The 17297-nt window shown below is 60.3% G+C and overlaps 2 protein-coding genes across 3 annotated transcripts; both read left to right on the top strand.

Annotated features, from left to right (window-relative positions):
- The first annotated feature begins 3726 nt into the window (after positions 1–3726).
- Positions 3727–15464, top strand: NLGN2 (neuroligin 2). Of its 2 annotated transcripts, XM_060134082.1 has the most exons (8): positions 4070–4183; positions 6978–7036; positions 7733–7783; positions 9899–10048; positions 10222–10407; positions 10530–10722; positions 11088–11684; positions 12485–15464. In XM_060134082.1, exons 2-8 carry the CDS (start codon positions 7027–7029, stop codon positions 13356–13358), a joined length of 2061 nt encoding a protein of 686 aa, XP_059990065.1. In that variant the 5' UTR covers positions 4070–4183; positions 6978–7026; the 3' UTR covers positions 13359–15464. The 2 variants fall into 2 exon arrangements, with proteins under 2 accessions (XP_059990064.1, XP_059990065.1); XM_060134081.1 differs by lacking the exon at positions 6978–7036 and having other exon boundaries at positions 3727–4183.
- Positions 15465–15991: 527 nt separating this feature from the next.
- SPEM1 (spermatid maturation 1) lies at positions 15992–17214 on the top strand. Its single transcript, XM_060135306.1, is given in 6 exon segments — positions 15992–16135; positions 16235–16292; positions 16492–16679; positions 16681–16810; positions 16813–17138; positions 17140–17214. Coding segments are annotated over 6 exon segments (921 nt in total).
- Positions 17215–17297: the final 83 nt, after the last annotated feature.

Here is a 17297-nt window from a genome sequence, read left to right as displayed (position 1 = left end):
ACTACCCAAATGGCCCCTCCTCCAGAACCGAAGGCTCCGCCTTCATACGATGTCCCGCCCCTTAGAGTTCACCCCCTCCTTCCTTCCCCATCCCCCGCACTAACTGCGAGAACCCGGAGGGTGGGAGATAACGGTGTGTGTGTGGGGTGTCTCCACCCTGCCCTGCTGGCCTGCTTCGTCCGTCCGTCGGTCTGTCCACTCCCGTCCCCTTCCACCTTCTCCAATCCCCCCCACACTCTGGAGGGCGGGCGGGCAGGCGGGTGCGAACGAGGGGTGTGCGCCGCTCTCTCGGCAGGGGGCGGGGGAGGCGGCCGCGCGGTGACGCGCGGGGCTGCTGCGGCTGCTCAGCCGGCGGATCATCACTCTCTGGCTGGGATGGACGCGGGGCGGGCGGGCCCTGGCGCGCGGGGCCAGGAGTCCGGGCCTCCCGGCTGCTGAGCGTTGCCCGAAGCCTACCCCTTACCTCCGCTTTCCCTCCTAGGATCTGTGCCGACCCCCGCCCCGGGGCTCCAGACTCGGCTCCCGCCCTCCTCTGACTCCCCGGACCTCCCCCTCCCGCCCGCCCTCGGGATCGACTAGATCCCTCCCCCTCCCTGAGGATTCCGGCTGGATCCCTGCCCCTGCACCGCGGATCCTGCGCTCCCGGGTTTTGGCCCCCTGGGGATTGCCGTGGACTCCTCCTCCCGTACCCGATCCCTCAGGATCCTCCGCCTGTACCGCCTTTTGGTCCCTCGAAGCCAGCCCACGGAGCCAGTGGATTCCCAATCCAGCCCTGTCCCGTTGCCTCCTCCTCCCTCCGCCGTCCCCACTGCGGGGTTCCCTGTTCTTGGGCTCCTCCTGACCCCATCCCCTACCTCTCCTTTCCCCGGGGATCGACTGGATCCCGGCCCCGCCCCCGGGGGCTGGGGCGATCTCCCTCCCCCGCCGGGTGAGGCGCTGCGGGCGGGGGCTGGGCCTGCGGGGCCGCGGGGGCTCAGAGGCCGCCGCCCCCCTCCCGAAGCCCGTCCGCCCCCTACTCAGAGCCCTGGATGGAGGCACCACGGCCCCAGGGCTGAGCCAGGTAGGAGCTAAGCCGGGCCGGGTGGAGGGGGCTGCGTGGCGGTCCATTGGGGTCTCCTTCTCCCCATCTCTCTCCCTGCGCCTGGTTTCCCCCAGCCTGCTCTGTCTGCGTGTCTCCGCCTAGGGATGCTCTCGCCGTGTCTCTGCGTCTCGGTCTCTTTGTCTCTGCCTCTCTCCAGCCCATGAATGATCCTTTGAATGGGCCCACAGACCCCGTGTGTTCCCATCTCCCCCTCCCCCTCCTTCTCCCCTTCCCGGCCAAGCCATTTTCCCCACTGCAGGAAGAAGCGGGGGGGCTATGGCCTGAGCCCCCGTCCCTCAACTCTCCCTGACCGGGGGAGTCAGGCCTGGGCAGGAATGGAGCGAACAAGGCAGAGGGATGGGGGGGGGCAAGATGTGGCAGACAGAGATGAGGAGAGCAGGGGAGAGAAAATGGGGGAGACAGAAATAGGGAAAGAGAGAGAGAAATAGAAGGGGCTTGAGAGAGAAATTTGGGGAAGGGATTTGAAGGAGACAGAAAAATGAGAAACACCAAAGAGGAAGGTGTAGAAGAGAGATGAAAGAAGACTGAGGGGCGAGAGACTGAAGGCAAGAGCTGGAGCAAGCTGGAAGAGGCCGTGGAAAGATGCTCTGAGGGAGCGCTATGGAGAGGAGAGAGATGGGGGGGGGGCTCCAGTGGGAGGGAGGAAGGGAGAGAAGCTGGCAGGGAGGAGGCCAGGGGCCCAAAGTACCTTAAGGGAGGGGGGTGACAGAGGCAGACCTTGTTCGCGGGAGGCGGAGGGGGTGGGTGGGGGAGGGGCGGCAAGGCCATGGAAGCAGAGTCCAGCCTGGCATAGGCAGAGGAGAACCTAGAGGAGCCAGCCCCAAGCCCCTCCAGGTGATGGGGGAACAGGAGCTTAAGAGGGCCTGAAGAAAGGGAGGGCATGACTGGGTGTGTGTGGTAAGGATTCCTGTGTCCTCATCTCTGGAATAAACTGACACCTGCAGAGAGCCAACCGCGGGCTGGTGCCTGGCTCTGAAAACCCCGCGTCAGCAAACAGCTCTGGCGGCTGTGGGGGGGACGGGGGGGCTTGCTGAGATGACCCGGGTGTCTGCCCCTTCAGTCTGATCTGTTCCCTTGTCCTGCTCCTGCTGCCCTGAGCACCCAGGCATCAAGGCAGCAACTGTGGGGGCTGGCAAGGGGAAGGGGAGGTGGATAGCTGGGATGGGATGAGAAGAGGCCAAGGTTTGTCCCCAGGGCATGGGTCAGAATGCCATGCATAGAAGAAGAGGTGTCTGGGGTTCAAGGCTGTTCAAGACTGTGGGAGGGGAGCCATTGGTGGGTGCACCTGATTCTCCTTAAAGCCACCTCAGCACCCCTTCTCCCCAGCCAGAGGCCTGGTCACTAGGGCTAGTTCTGACTGGCCAACAAGGGGCAAGAGGCAGCTCTTTTAGGGTTCTCTAGGCCCCTAGTCTCCAGCTCCCCTCAACACATATACTTCTCCCTCTATGCGAAGGCTGGGGGAAACTCTAGCATTCTGACTCATGTCTCTGCTCTCCTCCTCATGCCCTGAATGGACCCCATAACCAACCCAGCCCCTTCCCGTCTTCCTCCAGACCCCCACCCCCACCCCCACTCCAGGGTTAAAGCTGCAGCCCGTTGCCGAGGTAGCATTGCGGGGCAGCATCCTGTCGCCCGGCAACCGGCTGCAGAATCACGCACCTGTCCCCGGATTTGCCCCTCCAGCATCCCCTCCCCATCCTCTCCCTGCCTCAAGGCACCTTAACTTCTGAGGGGAGAAATGGAGAGGCCCTGGGGTGCAGGGGTCTCCCCCACTACACAAATCCTTCTAGAATGAGATGTTGAAGGGAGGGTAAGGTGCTGGGCTTGTGCAGTCCCAAGAAAGACCCAAGTCTGGCCTGGGGTGGGAGTTCAGTGCCATGAAATTACAGCTCAGGAGTGATTAACATGTATAAACAAACCCACCACTTCCTGCTAATTAATGACTTGGTATTTTTATTTTCTCTTCCTTGTCTGTCTCATCCCTCCCAGGGAGGTGGGAACTGGGACTCCTGAGTCCCTGAGGAGAACATGCCTGGGAGGGATAAACAGCTGGAAGGGGAAGTACTGGGTCTGGGGAGCTGACCCTCCTTCCCCTCTGGTGGTCCTAGACGTTTAACACATCCGGACCTCACCCCAGCCTCAGACTTTTCTATCTGGGTCCCTGCTGAGGGGAGGGGGTGGCTGGGGTGGGGGGGGAGGTGTCAAGGGGCCAGAGGATGGAAGAAGGGGGACAACTTGGTCTGAATTCCGAGTCACTAACCACCTGTCTCTTCTGTTTCCCCATTCCTGTCTGTCTGCCCCGTCCAATTTCCCTTCCCTTCTTGCACCTCTTCTCTGTATTTTTCTGTCCGTCCGTCTGTCTGTCCCTCCTCCCCGCAGGTTGGGCCTGCCTTCACCTTCTCCCACTTCCTTCCCCTTCCCCACCCCTCGCCCCCTCCATGGAGAGGAACAGACCCCTTCTCTGTCCCGTCTAACCCAGGTCCCTCCCCACCCCCCTCCTCCCTCCCTTTCCCCCGCCCCCTCCTCCCTCCTGGGGCGAGGGGGGCCTCCCTCCCTCTCCCCCCCCTTCTCTCTCTCTCCGAGGGGGGGGGTCCCGGGGAGGGAGGGGGGGTCCCCCGATCAGCATGTGGCTCCTGGCGCTGTGTCTGGTGGGGCTGGCGGGGGCTCAGCGGGGGGGAGGGGGTCCCGGCGGCGGCGCCCCGGGCGGCCCGGGCCTGGGTCTTGGCAGCCTCGGGGAGGAGCGCTTCCCAGTGGTGAACACGGCCTACGGGCGAGTGCGCGGCGTGCGGCGCGAGCTCAACAACGAGATCCTGGGCCCGGTCGTGCAGTTCCTGGGCGTGCCCTACGCCACGCCCCCCCTGGGCGACCGCCGCTTCCAGCCGCCTGAGGCCCCCGCCTCGTGGCCCGGCGTGCGCAACGCCACCACCCTGCCGCCCGCCTGCCCGCAGAACCTGCACGGGGCGCTGCCCGCCATCATGCTGCCCGTGTGGTTCACCGACAACCTGGAGGCGGCCGCCACCTACGTGCAGAACCAGAGCGAGGACTGCCTGTACCTCAACCTCTACGTGCCCACCGAGGACGGTAAGGGCGCGGGCACCGGGCCGGGCCCCCGGTGGACACAGCCCACAGACATCCATGCACACCCTCAGGCGCCGGCAGGCCCCGGGCCGGGAGCTGGGCCTTCGCCGGGGCCGTGAGGGGCAGTGCGTCCCTGCGGGCTCTGCGTGCCCTCCCAGGGTGGTACGGGTCCCTGCCAGGCAGTCCTAGGAACGAATCCCACAGTCAGCCCAGAAGCTCTTTGTGCACCCAGAGAGCCGATGGCAAGGGCAGCAGGACTAGGCTGGGCCTACCCACCCCCTGCCCACAGAGGCACACACAGAGGGGACACTGAGGGCGGTCAGGTGGTGGAGGCATCCATCATCAGCTGCGTAGACAGCCACTCCGGCTCTGCCCCATCTCCTGCGCCCAGGCCTGGGCTTGTCCCCAGCCACTGCCCACTTGAGCTCCACCTCCACCTCAAGGACAGCAAAGACTCCTTCTCCCCAGGCCAGCATGGGCAGACGTCCTTCTGTCACATGCAGGGCCCCTCACCTGAGCTGAGTGCCTCTTCCCCAGGATGCTCTGTCCCCTGATCGCTATACACTCCCGAAGGCTCAGGGAAGCTCCTTGCCAAGGGCCCCTCCACTCACAGCACAGCCCTCCCATCCCCAACAGAACACCTTCCCCGGGGCTCCGAGCTGGCTCTTCTTGACAATGAACTCTCTAGTTCACTGCGGCAGTGCTCTAGTCCCCAGCAGCAGTTTCCCACCGGACAGTTCCCCCCAGCCAGCCTCCAGCACATCGAGCCCAACCAGTGTCAGTACCTTCCAGCAGCCCATGGCAGAGGGTAATCAGCAGGCCTGCAGCCACCCCGACAGACCATCCTCACAAAGAGCACCCACGTTATCCTTCCTCCTCCCCGTGTCACCACTCCACAACCCCCGACACACACAGAGACCATCCACTCTGATAACACCCGCCACAGGCCATTTTCCAACAACTTTACATATAGGCTTGGTATCCAGGAACCCCACTGTACACCCTACACACCCAAAACCCACACATCATGAACTCAAGTCCCACTACAAGACCAGGAATTTCAAATACTCAACACTCAGGTCAGGTACCCAACCGACCGGCACACTGACCTTGTGCTCTAGAATCCCACATATCAAAATTCCCAGCACCTTCACACAGCACGGACGCCAGCACTTCTCTGGAATTGTGTACCCTGTCACCCATATAGACCTGTGCTCCTAGTATCTCTGGGTATAGATCATGTGCCCTAGTAACACCCATACACAGACCTTTACCCCAGTAACCCTGCAGCTGGACCACGTGCTCCAACAGGCTACTCACACCACAGTCCCCTATGTTCTCAACACCTCTCAGACATTGCTTACCCCAACTCCTGCCTAGAGGTCATCAGTATCATACCTCAGGCTGTGACAGCACAGGTGGCAACCCTACACCCTACTCACAGATCAAGTACTCCAACACCTCGCTCCCTGCACCCGGAGGACATGCCAATCACAGAACACCTCATGCACCTCAACACCATCACTACCCCTCCCCGTATAAGCCACGCCTCCTAGCCACCCATACACACAATGCACGGAAGTTTCTGCCCCAATCCTGTTCAGATTCCAAGCACTCTGATAGACCACTTACCCTAATACATTCCACACATCCTCCCCAATATCCCAACACCCTCTGCCTCAGAGCCGTCCACTCTACCTTCCCTTGCCCTCTCATGGACCACCTACCTACCCCAGCGCCCTCCTACCAGTGAATTATTCACCCTAGTGCCTCCAATAGGCCACCCATCTCAATGCTCTCCACTCGTGGACTCTCCACCCACATCTTCAGGTAGAAAGCTGTCCCGCCTGCAAAGCCCCGCTCAGTGGGCTATTGTCTCGTCACCCCTCATGTGAAACATTCACCCAGCACTTCCCACTAATGGACTGTCCACCCCAACACCTCCACACAAATTGCCCACCCTGCCCCCACCCCACCCATGCCCACACCTTCTGTATTTTTAACCATCGCTTATTGCAGACCTGCTTGGGGCCTGACACATTCAGGTGATCTCACTGAATCTTCACACCAGCTCTGAGAGGAAGACGTTGACTCAGGCGCACACACACACACACACACACACACACACACACACACACACACACACACACACACACACACACACACACACACACTCATACCCAGCCGCACACATCATATTCTCACGCGCACACACGCCCTGCTGACTTCATCCCCATCCCCATCCCTATCCAGTCAGAGAAGAACAGGCCCTGATCCTAATGGGTCCCCGTGGGGCCATCACCACCAGTTGGGAGAAGCCTTGCGGAGGCTGGCCTCAGCCTTACTGACCCATCCCTCCTCATGCTGGTCCCCAGGCCACCAAGGAGAAATTGATCAGCCTGGGGGAACCCCTCAGGTCTCTGGGTTCCAGCTCTCCCTTGACTAATCTCCCAATCTGAAAGAAGCCTCGAGCCAAACTCTGAGCCCAGTCTGAGGCCTTTCCTTGACGGGGCACACCTTGCACCTCCCCGCGCCTCCTGGCACCTTCTGTGTCGGGCTGGCTCAGGGCACTGTGTTTCCTATTCCCTATTTGTGGACTGAACCCCCAATTGGGGAGGGGGGCTTTTGGCATTAGAGCAGGGGTTGGTGGGGGGCTGGCGCCCCTGGTGGGGAGTTCACCATCTGTGGGGGAGGACAGCAGGCCTGGGTAAGGGATGAGGGTGGGGAGGGGGGTCAGAGGGAAGAGGTGGAGTGGAGGGCAAGACCTGATGACCCCTTTCCCTGCTTCACCCCACAGTAGGGAGATGGGGTGAGAAGTCAGGCTTGTGAGTGCGGATGGAAGAGAAATGCTGGCTGGTGAGAGGCTGGGAGGTGGGCAGGCATCCCTCGCTGACCTCCCCCCTGCCGGCCAGTGGAGAGCTGAGGGCTTCCAGGGGCTGTGAGCTGTGGGGACGGGCTGCCCCACCCCCATCCTACCCTCTGCCCTCCAGATGGGTCCAGAGGGAAGCAGAGTCCTTTCTGCTGGAACCCCTCCTCTCTACAGCCTAGGGGAGTGGGCAGGTGCTTGGCTGGTCCTGAAGAGGGCCTGCGTGAGTGGTGGCGCCCCTCCCCGGGGCGGGACACAGCTGGCCTTGGGCTCCCAGGCTCCCTGGTTGGCTTCCCCTCCCCTCCCACCCACCCCACCTCTAACACCGTTTCATTTCCAGCAATTAGCAAACACTTGGACAAGCCAAATCCTTTCCAGCCAAATCAATATGTCTTAAGACAGGCCTCAGCCCACTCAGGCACCCCACCCCCCCAAAACCAGCCTTTTCTTTGGGGCATGACTTTTTCCGGGGAGGGGAACAAAATTTGGGTTGTAGAAACGTTTTTCTCTTTTCTTGGTTTCTTTTTCTTGAAAACAAATTTTGCTTTTTTTGGCTTATTTTTTCTGCCCTTCACCCTCCCCTTTTCTGCTTTCTCTCCTCCCCTCCCCATCCACCACTTCCCCTCGACCCGCATCTTTCCCCACAAAATTGTCCTTTTTTCTCTGTTTTGTGTTCCCGGTCTTAGGTCCGCTCACAAAAAAACGTGACGAGGCGACGCTCAATCCGCCAGACACAGGTAGATTTAAAAATCCCGCTGCTGCATGTGGTTGCTGATAAGAGGACGTTCTCGGCCCCGCCCCCTAACTAAATGCCCTCACAGCCCTCAAGGCCCCTCAGTCGTTTTCCCAACTAAAAACGAAAAAGAAAAGAAAAGAAAAATTTGTAATAATTGGAAAAAAGAATTACGAAAACTTCAAACGAAATTTGAACAATGTTGGACCCACTAGAAAACCGGCAAGAAAAGCTTAAACATGGTGAAAATAAAGTGCAAAAAGAAATTGGAATGTCAGAAAAAAAACAAAAACCAAAAAAACACCAAAGAATTGGATAAAATGTTTAGTTTGACAGACATTTGGACTGTTTTGAAACTTGTGAAATATAACATTTGAAAAAACAATTTTAATTTGGAGCAAAATAACATTTGAAAAAAACAAATTTAAGTTGGCAAATTGATGACACAGTCGAGACAGCAGAAACCTGCTACAGTTTCCAAAACAAAGCCTGTCCGATGCAGAAAACGCACATTTGAAGCAAATTAAAGAATTTGGACATTTTTGAAAACAGGGCCCAATATCTTGAAGTTTCACCACAAAATTTTGAAAAAGTGCAAAGAACTTTTTTCTTTTTTTCCAAAAACAGATCTTTTTCGGTTTCTTGGTTTTTTGGGTTTTTTTTCTTTTCTTGTTGAATCTGCCCCGAGAGCTTCTTGTTTTTTGGTTGTTGTTTTTTTCTTTCTTTCTTCTTTCTTGATCCTGTTTTTTGTTGTTGGTTTTGAATTCTTGTCGCCCCAGCCCCCCTTCCTGCTCCTCCCCTTTCTGACTCCCCCTCCCCCCTCGCTGGGAGTGGAGGTGCTGGGTGGGGAGGAGCGGGGAGGAGTGAGGACATTTAGGACAGGACCTCGGAGGGAAGGAGACCAGCCTGAACTGTTGGAAGGCCACTGGAGGTTCAGGAACAAAGGGAAGAATAGGATTGGGGGAGGACACAGAGAGGGCACGGCCCACCTAGGAGCTCCTGGCCAAAGTCAGGTGGAAGGAGGTGTCATAGACGGTCCTAAGAGACAGGAGGCAGGAAGCTGTCTGTGGGGGGATGGAGGGGAGTGTCTCAGTGACCTGTTGGTTGACCTTCTGCCAGGAGGGAAGTTCCTAGCGGCATGAGGGAGGCGGGCAGAGGCACTGGGGACCAGCTGTGCTGGCGTCACCCAGGCCTGGATCTTATTTGCCCAAGTGCCCAGGCTGGTCAGAGATTGCAGGTGTCAAGAAAGAGGAGGGCCTGGAGGCCAGGGGTGACGCCAGCACAGGCACTGTGGCTGCATCGTGGAGGAGCTGCAGGGGCAGGGACCCCGGCAAGCCCTCTCAGACTCCCACCCTCTTCCAGAATTAGTTACCCCTCAAGGGGCCTTCTACATATGGGAGTGATCATGGGATCCTTTGGGGACATGGCAAGAGAAGGATCCAGAGCTCAGGACTTAGGCCAGTTTGGGGGGTCCGAGACTAGAGCTGCACCCTGGCTTCATTAGGCAGGCTCTTTCCCACCCTGCCGCCTCCTGCCACAGTAATTAGGCTGGGGGTTGCCATGGTAACTGGGGAGGTGACCTAGAAAGGAATTAGGGCGGGGAGGAGACCAAGCCCCCAGGGACCCTAGGGCCTGGCACCCCCTCACCCACAGACCAGGCTACCATGTGGAGCTGAGGCCCACGGCCTGAGTCGAAGGAAACGCCAGGACCCTCCCAGGATCTCTAGCTCCAGTGGCAGCCTTGGGAGCTCGCTCTTCCTAGGAGCAGGAAGTAGATTTGCTGTGTGTGTGTGGGGAGGGGTTCCCCTGGGTCCAGCAGATGCCCTGAGAAGGGCCAGCCCCCAGCCCTGCCTCTGCTAGGCTTCTTGGAAGGTCTGCCAGGCTTGGGGAGAAGTGCTGTAGGGCACACCGGCAGGAGGTGGGGAGGGATCTTCTGCCAGGACTAGCTGGGGAGGGAGGGAGGGGAATCCGGTCTTGCCCCCCAGGGATGGGAGTGACATGTCCCCTGAGCTCAGGGCTGGAACTCAGCAGGCCTGGGAGCTGGGCGGTGCTGCTTCTGGTCTGACTGTGTCCTTGTCCCCCACCCCCCGGCCCACCTACCCGCCCCCTCCCCACGCAGATATCCGGGACTCCGGGAAGAAGCCGGTGATGCTGTTTCTGCATGGCGGCTCCTACATGGAGGGCACCGGGAACATGTTCGATGGCTCTGTCCTGGCCGCCTACGGCAACGTCATTGTAGCCACACTCAACTACCGGCTTGGGGTGCTCGGTGAGGGTGGGCAGCCAACTCTAGGGGCTGGAGTCTGGGAGGAGGGCCTGCCGGCAGGGTTCTTCTAAACCCAGCAGAAGCAGAATGGCTTCTGGGCTGGACTGAGCTGCCCAGAAAGAGGGCAAGGGTGCTGTGACACCCCCAGGAAGCCCCCTTTCTTCCTCTACCCCCAGGTTTTCTCAGCACTGGGGACCAGGCTGCAAAAGGCAACTATGGGCTCCTGGACCAGATCCAGGCCCTGCGCTGGCTCAGTGAGAACATTGCCCACTTTGGGGGCGACCCCGAGCGCATCACCATCTTCGGATCTGGAGCAGGGGCCTCCTGTGTCAACCTTCTGATCCTCTCCCACCATTCGGAAGGTACCAGCCACCTCCTCAGCCTGTCCCTCCTGTCCCCTTTCTCACACCCCCGACCCCACCAGGTCCCCCTTCTCCTCCCTCAGGCTGTTACAGCCCAGCCTAAAGCCTGCCTGTCCCACCAGGGCTGTTCCAGAAGGCCATCGCCCAGAGTGGCACTGCCATCTCTAGCTGGTCTGTCAACTACCAGCCGCTCAAGTACACGCGGCTGCTGGCGGCCAAGGTGGGCTGTGACCGGGAGGACAGCACCGAGGCCGTGGAGTGTCTGCGCCGGAAGCCTTCTCGGGAGTTGGTGGACCAGGACGTGCAGCCCGCCCGGTATGGGGGTGGGAGAGGGCCAGGTCCAGGCCTCCATTCTCCTTGCTGGTTCCAAGGAGGTTGAGGGTGAGAGGTGCCCGCAGGCCACAGGCATTCCATTTAGCCAGGAGAGGTGGGCTTCAAGGCCCTCCCGGGGCCCTGCCTTCTCCCAGAAGCCTTCCCTAGGCAGAGGTGCCTAAACAGAGCCAGTGTGCACAAGACTCCATGAAGTGCTTGAGGGAGGACTTCCCGAGAGGCCAAGTACCCTGAAGGGCTCAGAAGGTTTTAACTAGGGGAGAGGGGTCTTCTGAGCAGAGGACTCAGCAGGCTGTGAGCTGAGAGGAGGCCGGTGAACAGGTGATGCGACCTTGACCCCTTCTCCCCAGCTACCATATCGCCTTTGGGCCCGTGGTGGACGGTGACGTAGTCCCCGATGACCCTGAGATCCTCATGCAGCAGGGAGAATTCCTCAACTACGACATGCTCATCGGTGTCAACCAGGGAGAGGGCCTCAAGTTCGTGGAGGACTCGGCGGAGAGCGAGGACGGCGTGTCCGCCAGCGCCTTCGACTTCACCGTCTCCAACTTTGTGGACAACCTGTATGGCTACCCGGAGGGCAAGGATGTGCTGCGGGAGACCATCAAGTTTATGTACACGGACTGGGCCGACAGGGACAATGGCGAGATGCGGCGCAAGACCCTGCTGGCGCTCTTTACCGACCACCAGTGGGTGGCACCGGCTGTGGCCACCGCCAAGTTGCACGCTGACTACCAGTCCCCTGTCTACTTTTACACCTTCTACCACCACTGCCAGGCTGAGGGCCGGCCCGAGTGGGCAGATGCAGCGCACGGGGATGAGCTGCCCTACGTCTTTGGTGTGCCCATGGTGGGCGCCACCGACCTCTTCCCCTGCAACTTCTCCAAGAATGATGTCATGCTCAGCGCCGTGGTCATGACCTACTGGACCAACTTTGCCAAGACCGGGTGAGGGCCAGAGGGACTGGGTCGGGCATCTCTGCGGGTCAGGGCACACACCCCCTCCATCCTCAGCCCCTTCTCTCCCTCTCCTTCACACGGCCATCATTCCTCCATCAAGGCACTCTTGCCTTCTCGACTCAGACACCTGCCGGACAGCTCTTCTGTGTGTGTTGAAGACTCAGAAGAGTTGGACAGAGAGGTCCCTGTCTTTTCTGGGGGGCGGGCTCACTTGGTGCCTTTGGCTCCGTGTCTGTCTCTCCTTCCCTCCCTTGCCCACCCAGCTCTCTCCTTCTCCTCCCAGAGCTCGGCCCGCTGTCTGAGTGCTCCCATCTGTGTGTCTGAGTGTGTGTGAGGGTTTGTGTCTGTCTGTCTATTGCTGTCTCTGCCTCTCTCTCTTGAAATCTATTGATATCTCTGCTTGCTTTGATCTGGTTACTCTGTACTCGCTGGTTTCCCCCTGGCTGTCTCTCATGTCCTTTTGTGTCTCTGTTTCCATATGTCTCTATCTCATTCAGTCTCAGACTCTGCCTCTGTCACTGGTGGTCTGTCTCTGCCCTCTCTGCCCCTCTGTCCTCATCTCAGACTGTCTCTGGCAGTCTGGCTTCATCCCTATTTGTCTGTCTGTCCATCCGTCTCTGGCAGTTTCTCTGTCTCTTCGTGTCCGTCTTTGTCTCTCTTCCCGTCTCCCCAGCTCTCTGCATCTCTGTCCATCTCTCTCCCCATTCCTCCCATAGCACGCCCCCACCCCCGCCTTTCATGGGAGCCTCACCCTTACTCCTCCTTTCCCTGCCCCCCTGTGTCCACAGCGACCCCAACCAGCCGGTGCCACAGGACACCAAGTTTATCCACACCAAGCCCAACCGCTTCGAGGAGGTGGTGTGGAGCAAGTTCAACAGCAAGGAGAAGCAGTACCTGCACATCGGCTTGAAGCCGCGCGTGCGCGACAACTACCGCGCCAACAAGGTGGCTTTCTGGCTGGAGCTCGTGCCGCACCTGCACAACCTGCACACGGAGCTCTTCACCACCACCACGCGCCTCCCTCCCTACGCCACGCGCTGGCCGCCGCGCCCGCCCCCTGGTGCCCCGGGCACTCGCCGCCCGCCGCCTCCGGCCACCCTGCCGCCCGAGCCCGAGCCCGAGCCGGGCCCCCGGGCCTACGACCGCTTCCCCGGGGACTCCCGAGACTACTCCACGGAGCTCAGCGTCACCGTGGCCGTGGGCGCCTCCCTCCTCTTCCTCAACATCCTTGCCTTCGCCGCCCTCTACTACAAGCGGGACCGGCGGCAGGAGCTGCGGTGCAGGCGGCTCAGCCCCCCCGGCGGCTCGGGCTCCGGCGTGCCCGGCGGGGGCCCCCTGCTCCCTGCGGCCGGCCGTGAGCTGCCACCCGAGGAGGAGCTGGTGTCGCTGCAGCTGAAGCGGGGCGGGGGCGTCGGGGCGGACCCTGCGGAGGCCCTGCGCCCCGCCTGCCCACCCGACTACACCCTGGCCCTGCGCCGGGCGCCGGACGATGTGCCTCTCTTGGCCCCCGGGGCCCTGACCCTGCTGCCCAGCGGCCTGGGGCCACCCCCTCCCCCGCCGCCCCCCTCCCTCCATCCCTTTGGGCCCTTCCCCCCACCTCCCCCCACCGCTACCAGCCACAACAACACGCTCCCCCATCCCCACTCCACCACTCGGGTATAGGGGGCGGCTCGGGGAGGCCCCCCTCCCCGGCCCTCCCGGCCCGCTCAGAAGGCAGGGAGGAGGACTTGGCGACAGGCTTTTGTCGTGTGGAGCTGTCACACGTCGAGGAGCTTTAGGTGGACGTGGGGTTCCTCGCCGGGATGTGTGCGCTTCTCCCGCGCGGAGTGGCCCGTTCTCTTCTCCGGACTTGGGCCTTTGAACAACTGGGGGGGTGTTTTTTCCCCTCCGTCGTCTGGACACCCGTCTTCGGTGTGTGGAGACGTGGAAGTATTTTCCCACGTGGAGGTGTGCTTTCTCACGAGGGGGTGTGTTTTCCCATGTGCAGGGTGAGGTTTTTTTTTGCCGCCCTGGACACATGTTGGCTCCCTCAAAGAATTTCTGTGGGGATTTGTGCCCCAGAATCCTGTTCCCTCATGCCTTCTCCCACCTCCTCCCTCCTCCCACCCCCTGGAGACCCTGGAAGTGGTGTGTTCACAAACAGCGACCCTTGGCCACCGGACGACGCAGGGTGGTGCCTGGGAAGTAGCGAGGAAATCACAGCCCCCCTGCCCTGCCCCCAGCCCTCCCGCCCCAGCGAAGCATGTGTATCCCCCGTGGCACAAGTGAGGTGAAGCACGGTCTCCCCCGGGCAGGCCTCGCCTTCCACAGATGACAGACGCACATTCCCTGCCGCGGGGAAGGGAGATCCTGCATCCCTGTGCTGCCTGGGAACGTGTCTTCCCCTGCGTCCAGGATGCATTTCTGAGTGGAAACATGTTCTTGCATGTGGATGTATGTTTTCCCATGCAGACGGCCCCTTTCTCTCCAGCACTTCCCTGCATCTTAGGGCCTCAGGCCCAGCACTTACCTTCTCACAAGGGAGACTTGTGAGAAGGACAAGTGAAAGGACTTCAAACTGACAGAAGCTGAGGGGGAGGGACAAACCCTGAGGAGATGAACAGACCCTAAGCTCTGCCCTTCCTTCCCCTAGAGTTCGGGGGGTGGGGGGCTGTGTGGCACCTGCCACCCACAGAGGCCGTGCATGTTTGACCAAAGCCCTCACCGCGGTCTGAGGGCAGCCCTTCTTCCCTCAGTCCTCAGACCATCTCTCATCCGTGCCAAACTGGTGAGGTGGGTTTGAGGGGCGAAGACCCTCCAAAACGTGCCAAGGATTCCTCAGCCCTGGACCCGGGCAGGTAGGATACAGGAGAGGGGGAGGTGGCAGCTAAAGGGGTCCTGCCTGCGTCCCTCTTCTTGCCATGTCTCATCCCTCCCTCTCTGCCCCTGTTTTCCCTCCCCCCTTCGCCGTCCCCCTCTGAAGACATCCCTTCCTGGTCTCAAGCCAGCTTCTCCCCTCAGCTGCCCACCCCCTCCTTTGACCTGCCCCCTCTCCCCTGGGCCCCCAGGGCTGAAGGAAAGGAGCAGTGGAGGGGGGAGGGGAGGAGAGCAGGGGAGAAAGGCTTCCCCGGACAGGTTGGGGGAGAGAACGGGGTCAGCTGTACTGAGGAACAGATGGAGGGGACAGTGGGGGACGGCGCTTGGGCAGACACCAGCAGGAAGAATTTGATTTGAAAGGATGTGTGTGAGGTGACTGCCCAAAGAGAGACGGTTTTGGCCTCTGGGGAAAGTAACAATGTCGGGAAGGGTTTCAAGGAACACCAGCCGAGAAGGAGCCAATCCTCATCTGCTGGCATTTTGTGGGTTCATTAGTGCCAAATTTGAATAGGGGGTGGAGTGCTGTCTTCCACTGACCCCCAAATCCCTGGTCTTGGCTCCCCAGAACTTTACCTCCTGACTGTCCCTTCTGCCCCCACCTCCACCCATGGAAACTTAGTTCTTTTCCCACCCCTTCCCCTGCCTGGTCTAGCTCCTTTCCAAACAGCCCTGCCTTCTAAATGCTAGGGACCTGGGCCCTGAACCCTGTAGACAGATGCCCCCCAAACTGGGGCATGGGAGGGGGGCTGGGGAACCCCATGATTCAGCCACGGACTCCAATGCCCAGCCCCTGTCCCCAGAACAATTCCTTGACAATCCCATGTCCCCACCCTAACCCTTCGCGGCTCTGTACACATTTTTAAACCTGGCAAAAGATGAAGAGAATATTGTAAATATAAAAGTTTAACTGTTGGTTTTGCCTGCTGTTGTGTTGGGAGGTAGGGGTGGGGCTCTAAAGAAACAAACCCTGGAGAAGTGACTCTGCCAGTGAGGGAGAAGGAGGGGGTCCGAGCCCACAGCCCTTTCCAGTGAACAGCTCTGAGGTCAGAGAGAAAGGGGGAGTGGGTGCTGGGGTGAGGTGGTCATTGGTAATGGGGTTGTTCGGGGAGTTAAGATCAGGACCAGTGTCTGTGCAGAGGTCAGAGCCTGGCATAGAGGACCAGGCAGGGGCTGATGGGGACAGACACCAAACAGGCCAGAGGGCCTATGGGCTGGTGCAGGTGGCTGGCTACAGGAGAGACACGCAAGGTGAAGGGTTTGGCCTCTGCTAAGCCCTGGCCCAGGCTGGAGGGTCAAATACAGGCCCAGGACTCTCCCTCTTGGCACATTTTGAGGGAGAGCCCCACATCACTGTGACCTGCTTACCCCCAGGAGTCTCTGGGACAGGAAGGCGGCCGATGGTACTGTGGGCACAGTAGGTTGGGGGCCTAGGGACCCCCATGGCCACGGCTGAGTGGCCCCGGCCCGGGTGGGCCTCGTGTCACAGCCCCAGCACCAACAACTGCCAGGACCTGGGCAACTCCATCCTGTCGCAGCTGGGCCTCATCATCTGCGTTAACATTGGCATCAATATGGTGACACTGGTCAGGGTGGGGCCGGGTGGGAGGGTGCTAGCAGGATGGCTGGGGGGCAGGCCGGGTGGCGGGGGCCTGCCTGGAGTCACTGTGTCCTCCCCCACCTAGCTCTGGCGCAGACTCCGTAGCTTCTTACACCAAGTGTTTCGAGTTATTTGTGAGAAAGGTAAGTGGAGGATGGGGAGGTTGGGGAATAGGAAAGGCAGAAACCAGGTGTTCTAGCCCTGACCTTAAGCGGGCCCCTTCCTCTCCCGCTCTCCCTGCTCAGACACCGTAACTATGCAGATTCTCTTCCTGCACCCTGCCTCTCCAACCCTGGAGAAGCCAGGCTCCCCACCAGCCTCTGACGTGTCCCTGATCCACAGAGGCTTCTAAGTTATGCTCACCTGGGAAGCAGACCCAGCCCCCGAAGCAGAGCGCCCCTGCAGTCGGCCTGCGGTGCACCATGGACCCTGTGAAAATGACCGTGTTCCCCCCACCCACTCGCCGCCATCGCCGTCGAGACTCTTCAGCACGCCGCGCCCACCGCCCCGTAGCCTGGGCCCCTGACAACTGACAGCGATGACGAGAAGCCCCCACTTCAGCACACAACAATCTGCCCCCACAACTGGAATTGCCCCAAGGACTGGGAAGGCTTTCAGTCCATCCAGGGGTTCTGGACTCCCTGGGCCCAGGATGCCGTGGAGCCACTACCCAGACCATCCGCTTCCAGCAAACTGCAGAGGGAAGGCCGCTCAAAAGAGAGGCAGTCAGAGCTGGGCCTAGAGGCCTATGCGTACCCTGTGAACCCCCGCCCCACAGCCCTCAGGCCCTGAGCCACAAGAACGGTTGCGGGGTGCCCCAGGCAGAACAGGAGCAGTGCCCGCCAGCCCAGCCACCCATCCTGGGCCCGGCCCACGTTGCAGACATCCCCCGGCGCCACTCCTCAGGGCGCGTAGCCTATAATGCCAGAGACGTGAGGCGGCAGCTGCGGGAGCTGACCAGGGAGGTGGAGGCCCTGTCCCACTGTTACCCCCCCGGTCTCTGGATCCAGCACGGCTGAGGGGATGGGAAAGGCCTGGGTATACCATTCCCTGACAAAGAGGTGACTGGAAGAAGAATAAAAAGAAGAGAGGAGGTGGTTTGTGGTGGTGTGGGGGGGTGCCAGGGCCCACACAACACCCAGAAGCCT

Source organism: Lagenorhynchus albirostris, chromosome 20, assembly GCF_949774975.1.
Source record: "Lagenorhynchus albirostris chromosome 20, mLagAlb1.1, whole genome shotgun sequence".
Classification (NCBI taxonomy): domain Eukaryota; kingdom Metazoa; phylum Chordata; class Mammalia; order Artiodactyla; family Delphinidae; genus Lagenorhynchus; species Lagenorhynchus albirostris.
Note: the sequence above shows the minus strand (reverse complement) of the source record. Positions and strands in the feature narration are given on the sequence as shown.

Coding starts and splice junctions, on each gene's coding strand:
- NLGN2 (XM_060134081.1), top strand. CDS start 3,727: ATGTGGCTCCTGGCGCTGTGTCTGGTGGGGCTGGCGGGGGCTCAGCGG. Junction 4,184..7,732: donor CTACGTGCCCACCGAGGACG/GTAAGGGCGCGG, acceptor TCCCGGTCTTAG/GTCCGCTCACAAAAAAACGT. Junction 11,685..12,484: donor ACCAACTTTGCCAAGACCGG/GTGAGGGCCAGA, acceptor CTGTGTCCACAG/CGACCCCAACCAGCCGGTGC.